The sequence below is a fragment of the Berghia stephanieae genome, chromosome 4 (assembly GCF_034508935.2).
Source record: "Berghia stephanieae isolate SIO BIC M18660-M18661 chromosome 4, UCSD_Bste_1.3, whole genome shotgun sequence".
In the NCBI taxonomy this organism is placed as follows: Eukaryota; Metazoa; Mollusca; class Gastropoda; order Nudibranchia; family Aeolidiidae; genus Berghia; species Berghia stephanieae.
In genome coordinates, this window is record NC_088363.1 from 91995647 (window position 1) to 92005646 (window position 10000).

A 10000-nucleotide genomic window follows, 5' to 3' on the forward strand; every position below is an offset into this window, starting at 1 on the left:
ATCGGCTCCTTGACCAAAGCTTTCACCGCTTTGCTGCTTGCAAAAGTCGTCAACGAATCCGATAGGTAAGCAGATTATTTTACTTCGAATTTTTAAAATGCTAAATTTTGAGGAAGAAAAAAATGTTAATGGAAATTTTAGCTATTTCTTAAAAAGACATAGTAAGTTAAATGATATAATTAAATTATTATATTATTATATTAATTATTTAATATAATATCTCTAGGACCAGGAATTCCTTTTCACTTATTCTTACTGGACCAAACATATTTTATACGTTGTTCTAAAGTTGGAGCCTAAAATTAGTCGATGTCCATAAAATCTTGGCCACCATGTATTAAGTGTTGGAAAAAAAAGACCTTGCCACAAAACGTGTTAAACACGCTTTACAAGAGATTCCTAACCAACAGAAACACTTCACATGAAGGACGAGACATGACACGTGTTAGACGATATTACATTTTCTTTTCAGACAGACAACACTGTTAACGACCAGGCACTCATTTTAAACCTGAATACGGTGGGTAAATATGAGTAGTAGAGAACTCAACTATCCGCCGCTCAGAGCGGGACCCTGAATCTTCCAATCCGCAGGCGAGTGCCAAACCTCTAGACCACGGAGCCGCACTGTGAAGCGCTTTGACATGTTTAGTGGATATTGCTCTTTACAAATGCTCAAAGCTTTTTAAAAACTCAATGTGCGGCTATGTGGTCTTCTGGTATGACACTCGCTTTCGGATCAGAAGGTCCTGGGTTCCTGGCATAGTTGAGTCCTTGGAAAAGGCTCTTTACTCACATTCTCTCACAGTACTCAGGTGTAAAATGAGTACCTGGCCGTTAACAGCGTTGTCTTTGTCCGAAAAATTGTAATGTCGCCTAACAGGCGTCATGTCCCGTCTTACATGTTAAATCTTGTGTTGACCAGGGACACTGTGAAAAGCGCTTTGAGCACATTTAGTGGATATTGCGCTATATAAAGCTCAATTTTTAAATTATTTTTTAAAGTATCTAATTCACAGAAATAGGATACGATTTTGAGGCGAGATGCCACGTACTATTCTATCACATTTTCCCCCATTGTGTTTATTTCCAATCCAGCATTACCTTCGACACGCCGATATCCAAGTTTATCCCAAACTTCCGACTTGTTGACGACTATCGAAGTAAATATGCTTCACTGAGGGATCTTCTGGGTCATAAAATGGCCCTACCTCGTTTCGACACTCCACTTATCATGGGAATTGATCCAAAAATATCCCGCAAGGATTTTGCCAGGTAGTGTTTATCTACATCATCATCATCATCATCATCATCATCATCATCATCATCATCATCATCATTATCTTCATCATAGTGCTCGACATGTAACTCATGTAACACACAGTCCTGACGATGGCTGAAAGGCCTGAAACATCGATGAAATATCACAATAATAGGATAGATAGATAGATAGATAGATAGATAGATAGATAGATAGATAGATAGATAGATAGATCCAAAGAATATAAATATGCACTGTCATACACTTGTCCTGAATGTGATCCGGCCCTGTAGATCGCTGAAGAACGGTAAAATTCCATCAGCGAGTAGTCCCCCTCTTTAGATGTTGCTGGTCATGTTTTCTCCTATAGAAGGAATGAAGTTCATGTGACTCAGCTCTTTGTTATTGTTTTAGGTAGCCATTTTAGTGATACGTTCTCACTAAATTATATCAATCAGACTATAGACTTTCAAGGTTACACATAGTTTTGTCTGTTGTACGTTATATCAGGTTGGTGAGTGTTTTGATTATTTTATCTAAATGCATAGCATCAATATATTCAATGTTATTGCTGATTTTTTTGACCCCTTGTAAAGCGACATGAGCATATCATTAAGTGGATTTTGCTTTGCATAAAAGCTCATGTCATTCACGAGGGGCCATAATCGATATATTATGGCAATCTTTTAGAATGAATTCATGAATTTTTAGAATTTATTTTATCAGACAACTATGAAGAAAATAATTTTCTTCTCGAAGTTTGTTCCATTCAGCGTTTTTGTCTCTATCCATTTGCCTGAAGTAGAAAACTACATATTTCGTGAGATGCGTGGGGATAACAAATCTCACGTCTGTCCTGTCCATACAGAAAACTGCAGTTTCTACATTCCCCTTATTCATTCCGGGAGAAGTTCATCTACAACAACAACATGTACATTCTAGCGGGCGACATCCTGGAGCAATTGTCTGAAGGCCGTTCTTGGGAAAGTTTGGTATCGGACACAATCTTCAAACCTTTGGGGATGTCAGACTCTGGATTTGTGGTTGACGAGAAGGCATACGACGATGACTTCGCATTGCCCCGAAGTTACGTGAACGGAACCATTGTTGATATTGATCCACATTCATTCCAGTAAGTTAATAATGGGCTTTATATAGATAGTTCGAAGATGACGTAACGCTGGTCTTTGTTATTGTTTTTTGCCATCCACGTTTATGAGTAATTCTCACTAAACTGTAATACCAGACCATAAAAGTTCATGATTACACAGTGTTTTGTGTGTTGGTCAGTTATACTTCCGGATGGCAATGTTTTGAGCTTCTTGGCCAAGCGCATACTATCTATAGACTAGTCACTTCTTTAAAATGCTTCACACGAGAGTTGGTCCGTGTTCATACGCTTATCAAATATTATCAAAACAACGTGCCCCATCCCTCATTGTTTGTGTTTGCTTCTATTACCTCCAATGGTAATATAAAATGCATCGCAACATCATCATCATAATCATCATTACCACCATCATCATCGTCGTCGTCGTCGTCGTCATCATCATCATCATCATCATCATTATCATCATCATCATCATTATCATCAGTATCATCATCATCATCATCATCATCACCACCACCATCAACATCAACATCATCATCATCATCATCATCATCATCGTCGTCGTCGTCATCATCATCATCATCATCATCATCATCACCATCATCATATCATCGTCATAGCCCTCTACCACCACACACAATATCTACCATTTCCTATGCATATTCAGAATTGGAAGCGTCGTTGGACCGGCTGGAACCATATTTTCCACCGCTGACGACATGGCCAAATGGATGAAATTTCTCTTATCCAAGAATCAATCGTCGCTGAACATACCCGGCCTTGACATTACACCATCCATGGTGAAAGCAACGATGCAACCGTCATTTGAAATGCCAGGCACTGAAGATTTGTACTTACCCGAATTTCCGGTGTCTGAGCAATCCAATTATTATTGCATGGGATGGGTGTCAGGAAGCTACAGAGGTAACGGAAACCATTAAAATTCTTTGCTATTGCTGTGAGGCTATGTGGTCTTGTGGTATAACACTCGGTTCATATCGGAGGGTTCTTGGTTCGAGCCTCGCTCGGAGCATAGTAGAGTCCCTGAAAAAGGCTCTTTACTCACATTCTCTCAAAATACTCAGGTGTAAAATGAGTACCTGGCTATTAACAGCGTTGTCTCTGTCGAAAAAAAAAATAATATCGCAGAACGGGCGTCATGTCTCGTTCTACATGTTACATGTTGCTGTTGGTCAGGGACCCCTATGTAATGCGCACTGAGCACGTTTAGTGGATATTGCACTGTATAAAAGCTCACGTTTTTTTTGGGATGCTTTACAGATTCTCGTCTTTGTGAAACATCTCACGATCGTTATCTAACCACACCTCAAATTTGAGGAAGCAATTTATTTATTTAGGCATTTTAAAAAATTATTTATTTAGTTTTGTTTTTGTCTTTGTTTTTTATTTGTTATTTTTTAAAATGGTCAATATCACTATGCCTATGTTTACTGTTGTATGTAGCCTATAAGATGGAGATAAACCTAAACTTGCAAAGTGACGACAAGCTTTGGATATCTCTCAATCCTGAGGTTTAAAAAATGACTGTATCTTTTACAATTCTAGGATACAAGAAGATCTTCCACACAGGTGGCATAATTACCCATTCATCACGTGTTTGGCTTTACCCTGACATGAATTTGGGCATCTATTTAGCCATCAATGGACCGGAGAAGGGGAGAAAAGATTCATTGAGGTCAGTCAGGAGTTCCTTTATTTCTCAATTATCTCTTTCTCGTCCAAAACCTTATCCTTCTCGTGTTTTTCGTTATTCATCCTACTAGATGTTTCTTCTTCTTCTTCTTCTTCTTCTTCTTCTTCTTCTTCTTCTTCTTCTTCTTCTTCTTCTTCTTCTTCTTCTTCTTCTTCTTCTTCTTCTTCTTCGAAATTTTATAAGGACAACTTCGGGGTTAAATAATTTTCATCAGGTGAAAAATTTCACTACTGAAAATAATATTTAAACAAATAACGCACCTTTGTTGGATGAAATACAGAACACCGATTATCCCATCCTCCCATTGAAAAAACCCTTTTAATTCTTAGTAAATACGTAATCGTTAAATAAGGCTTTGAAGGAATTGAATAGGAAAAAAAATCAACGATTGCAGCATATTTTCGCCCATTATATTGGTTTAAAACAAGAAATAAAATACAGCTGATTGACAATTAAAAAATAATCTTTTGGTCCGCATGAATACAATCCAACGTTTTTCTTTCTTTTTTTTTTTTCGGTCAAATGTCAATCAAGCGCAGAAGGAGAAAAACACAAATTATGGCGAATCGAAGTAGATAACTAATACTAGAACGAAATATCTAAGAATCACATTTGGAGTGGTGGAATAATATACGATTCTTTTATCTCTTTGTATTTATTAAACGAGTTATTTTTTATCGTGCCCAATAACACAACGAGCTTGCGAGTATGTGTTATTCCACGATAAAAATATAACGAGTTTAATAAAGACAAAGAGATGAAAGAAAAAGTTTATTCCACCCCTACAAGTAAGATTATTAGATATTTCGTAACCATATGGTATGGTATTAGTACTTCTATTCACAATAATTTGTATCTTTCTCCATCTGCTTGAGTTACAATTTGACCCAAAAACAAAAGCGTTGGATTTGTATTCATGCGCTCCAAACGATTATTTTTAATCGCCAATCAGCTGTCTTTTGCACAGTATTTCACACCAATAAAATGTGCGAAAATATTCTGCAATCGTTGGATACATTTTTTTCAACGCGTTCAAAGCATTATGCTACGATTAGATACGTATTTACTAATAACTGATAGGGTTTTCCAACGAGATGGGTGGAATAAACGTGTTATTTTTTCATTTCTTTGTATTCATTAAGCTCGGTTTTTTTATCGGGCAATTACACATCCTCGCAAACTCGTAGTGTTATTTGGCACGATAAAAATATGTCGTATATTTTCTCATTTGTTCATTTTCTATTACATTATCTTTTCAGTGCCGTCTCATATTACATTTCGGACGTTCTGTTGAATCTTCCAACCTGGTTTAATGTCTCAGACGCGTGTTCTTCTAATTCAATGCCATGGGAAAGGAACGATGATGACCTTGATAACGATAATGCTGCAGCCAAGAATGAAACGGAATTCAACTGTACAGATGATTCAGAATGTAATCTTTTAGATTATGTTGGGACGTACACGGACCCGACATTTGGAGATACCGTGGTTAGTATAAACTCTGGAAGCAACAATAGTTCAGAGGACTCGACATCTCCGAGGCTTACTTTTAAATTTGGGCGATTCGGATTGCTGGATTTGACTCAGAGATCTCGATGGGTTTTTACAGGGAAGTTTTATGGACCATTTTTGTTTTTAAATAGATTGTCCGATGTGTTTGAGGTCGAATTTTCTATAAAGGATGATAATAATGATAACGGCAACGAGAAGGGTGTCAAGTCATTATCTATGAGCTTATTTGGTGAATCAAAAGCTGGACCTTTCCACAGACAAGACATTACAGAGAAGGGCAACAATAGTCATAATGCTAACGTGGTGTCATATAGCCTTCTTTTAATAGTCATTTTTGCCTCTGGTTCACGCTACTTTCTACCAGAGTTCTGATAATGTAACGCATCATTTTGTCGATTTGATCGAAAGTGTATCTACTTATTTAAGAGTCTGATAAACTCAACGATTGTCGTCAACTTTTTGAAATAGATTGAACTATTCCTGAAATAATAACAACCCCGCGATTTTCCTTGAGTTTATCAGATTTTGAAATAACTGCAAGTTTTACTTTGCTATTTGTCAACGATAGAGGGGTGTTCAAAATGTAAGCTTGATTTTTACTAATTATGATCTGTTTCTTGTATTTTATAAAATACCTCTTGAATTTCAGTGATGTACAAAAGTTAGTTTTGACATTATACTATATCAGTGGTCGATAAGCGCACACTTCTATTAAGTCATTGTGACTCTCGGATAATCCCGTTCAGGAGATGTAATTTATAACCCCAAAATTTGAATTTTGGTTGAGATGAATGCAAAGCTACTAGAAGCTACAAAAACACTGTCGGCCATGTCACCACATCGGGCATAAATCGGGAAAAAAGTTAAATACTACAAATTCTTCATTTATTGTACTTGTATTTATTAAGCTGATATGAAAAGTACAATTGTCGATGACCAAGTTCCACCAAGAGTTTTTCAATTCTACATGCAAACAAATAGATGATTATGTCTTATCTTGCGGATGTCAAAAAAAGAATAACAAAGACCTGAATGACGTCATCTTCGAACAATCTATATGAAGTAATTTCAAACCTGTATTTTAAAGTTTAATATCTGTTGTTTGTAGAACAAATCTCTCTTCATGCATGTTTGCCTCGATACTTGTACTTGTACAAAGTCACGATTTCGATTACAATGTTATCATAATTTATGATAACTCTAAAATCCTGGCATTGGACGATACCCTAGAGATTCTTTCTCCATGGTCCGTCGCCAGGTTTCTTTGAGTCTTCCCCGCTTTCTCTTCCCATCTGCTGTCCAGTACGCTGAATATACGTTACAATATATACTATCATCATAGGAATTATGTCATTTCACAATTTGTCTACTTTATTTTTATACCTTTTTAATTGTAAAATATTAATAACCATTTAATCAGTATTAAAACAACTTTTATGATATATATGACTTTGAGTGATTTTGTGATACCTTCGAATGTATTTCACTCAAAAGGCATTCAACCGGGATAGAACAGTTTTTCAAGTATTGTTCGCCATTCAGCACTGCTTCACGAATGGATAGCATGATAGACAAACACGCGTTATGGTTATTAACTTGCTACTTTCCTTTTGAAATTTTGTTGAATTAACATTTTTGATTGGTAAGAACCAACCTGACTTGTCCAATTGACAATATCGGTTATGTGGTCTAGTGGTATGACAATCGCCTTCGGATTGGTTCTTAAGTGAGTCTTTGAAAAAGGTACTTTACTGAGATTTTCTCATTGCACTTAGGTGTAAAATGATTACTACTTAATTACTTAATCCTCTTCGGGCCTTGAGGTACATAGGGCATCCACCAGACATCTCCATTGTTTGTGATCGGCTGCTTTTGCGGTGGCTGTATTCTAGGACATGTCTGCTTCCTTTAATTCTTTCTCCATGGTCCTTCGCCAGGTTTATTTGAGTCTTTCCCGCTTTCTCTTCCCATCCTGTCCAGTACCCTGAGGCAAATTTTACGCCGAGTTCCGCAGTGTGAAGGTAGTACTAACTCAAACTTTTCTCTCCATTCTAAAATCCTTCTTATTACCAATCATCTGTTTCAATTATTGATGAATTTACTAAAGAGGGGGGTGGGGGTGTATATACATTTTAGAACAGATCGAGAACTCTTTGAGTTCGAATACTTGCAACATTTAACATGAAGGACGGACATGACACATGCTTGGCGATATTACAATTTTTCGGACAAAGACAACGCTGTTAACGGCCAGGTACTCATTTTACACCTGAGTACGGTGAAAGAATGTGAGTAAAGAGTCTTTTCCAAGGACTCAACTATGCGCCGAGCGAGGCTCGAACCCAGGACCTTCCGATCCGAAAGCGAGCGTCATACCACTAGACCACATAGTCGCACAACTACTTTTTCACCAGAATTTTGCATAACTTCAAGACTTTCGTAACGAAAAGGTAAGATGGATGAGAACAGTTTTCTGAAGTAGACCACAGCAAGTCTGTCCATATTTTCACTTTAAGATTCCTTGGAATCTCACCAAGATAATTGCCGGTATCCTCATCAAAAGACTCTCAGATTGTTTTCTTTATCGATAAACAGTCATTCAGAGAGATACTTTAGAACAATGAAATTTATCATGCAGAAAACTACACACATTCACATCCAAATGCATCCCTCTCAGAAAGGGACGATAGTCTCATATCAAGATAAGGACAGAAATCAGAAAGCCAATAGGAAGGGGCAGCACAAATTAAATAGAGGATGGACCTACAACCACAACCTCCGCCAACCTCCCTCGGAGAGTGCTTATAATATGGGTCAAACAAAATTTTACTCTTTACTTATTTATTTGTTGTTTTGTTTTAGAGTTTTAACGGCACTTGCAACACACATGGGTCATTTAAGTGCCAGGAAAGGGGAGAAGAAAGATTTAGATAATAGGGGGAACAGAAGTCGTGGATAGCTCATACGGTAGAGTCACGCTCTTCCCGGCCAGGCGGAGTTGTCGTACCAGTAAGGTCGCAGGTTCAAACCCCCATCGCCGCCGCGAAATTTTTATTCTCTGTTGTCTTCTGGCACTTCCCTACTCACTTCATCTCTTGTAGAAAAGAATATGAGTATTAATTTTGAAATATTACATAGTATACAAATGTAGGCACAAATCAATCTTTATTTATGAACTTATTGATTCGTAATTTGATGATAGGTCATGCAAAAATCTCATTAGATAACTAGAGCATGCAAATCTTTCTAAATATTTTATCATTTTTGATATTGTTAACGTTTAACTATGTTGCACCAGTGCCTTCAACTGAATCCATCTGCAATCAAGGTAAATGAGAAAAACTGATTTTTATAACACTTCGCTTTCAAATATTGTCCGTATTGTTAGTTGATAAGATTTTTGCCTGCAACATTACCTTAATTGGATTCAATAGTCTGATGTCACGTCGCCCAGCAACGGCGGTCATCGTGGTTCTAAACAAAGAAAATCGGTACTTCTTATTCTTCATCCGGTTAGAAAATGTGAGTAAAGAGCTTTTTTCAAGGACTCAACTATGCGCCGAACGAGACCTTCCGATCTGAAAACGAGTGATATACCATAAGACCACATAATCGCACAACAACAACAACAACGAAAACAAAGCAAAAAGAAAACAACAACATACAAAAAACCCCAAAACAATCAAAAACAAACAAACAAAAAACTCGAGCAAGTATAAATACCAACACCCACTAAACGCACACAAAGTGCTTTACAAGACATGACGTCCATTAAACGATATTACAATTTTTTTAACAGAATGTCGCTGTTAAAAAGGCAATCATACTCAATTTTCTTCTGAATGCGGTGGGAATATGTAAAAAAAAAAAAGAGCCTTTCCCAAGGATTCAATTGTGCGTTACTCAAAGCGGGACTCGAACTCAATACATTCCGATACGAAGGCGAGTTTCATACCACAAGATCACATAGCCGTACATTATATGGTCCTAGTATGATAGAAAAATGTCCGTGACATGAGCTTTTGTGCTAAGTTCATAACAGTCTTTTGTTATGTAAAATAACGAATTCTTTATTACCCACCTTTGATTATCTAACTGTTATTAAAACATCAAGTTTTTGTTGCTGGTAACCTATTATACATATTACATACAATTTTACACTGGCAAAAAGTCCTTTGTACATCAGACCAAGAAAAATATTACATCATAACAAATCGATTGGTTTAAATGATCCACAATTTAAAAAAATAATTAAAATCCTGAGACATTTTTAAGAAAATAAGAATTCTAAATTATTTTTGGCTAATTCTAATCGATCGATACAAAATGAAACAAAACCTTGTCGTACAATGTGTTAAAGGCCTTTTAGTCAATGAAGACTAGAACAACACACTGCCCATTA

General features: G+C 36.8%; 2 protein-coding genes across 2 annotated transcripts in view; one reads left to right on the forward strand and one right to left on the reverse strand.

Moving 5' to 3' along the window:
* Positions 1–7041, forward strand: part of LOC144971573 (uncharacterized) — a 15009-nt gene extending 7968 nt beyond the window's left edge. Inside the window, exons 3-8 of the mRNA XM_078912616.1 lie at positions 1–65; positions 1099–1275; positions 2130–2393; positions 3040–3296; positions 3939–4068; positions 5346–7041. The exon at positions 1–65 is cut by the window's left edge and continues 329 nt beyond it. Of these exons, the coding sequence (XP_078768742.1) occupies positions 1–65; positions 1099–1275; positions 2130–2393; positions 3040–3296; positions 3939–4068; positions 5346–5970 (1518 nt within the window). The 3' untranslated portion in view covers positions 5971–7041. The remainder of the gene's footprint in view (positions 66–1098; positions 1276–2129; positions 2394–3039; positions 3297–3938; positions 4069–5345) is intronic.
* Positions 7042–8882: 1841 nt separating this feature from the next.
* The window catches only part of LOC144971887 (uncharacterized), a 35544-nt gene continuing 34426 nt past the window's right edge, over positions 8883–10000 (reverse strand). Inside the window, exon 15 of the mRNA XM_078912961.1 lies at positions 8883–8915. Within this exon, the coding sequence (XP_078769087.1) occupies positions 8883–8915 (33 nt within the window). The remainder of the gene's footprint in view (positions 8916–10000) is intronic.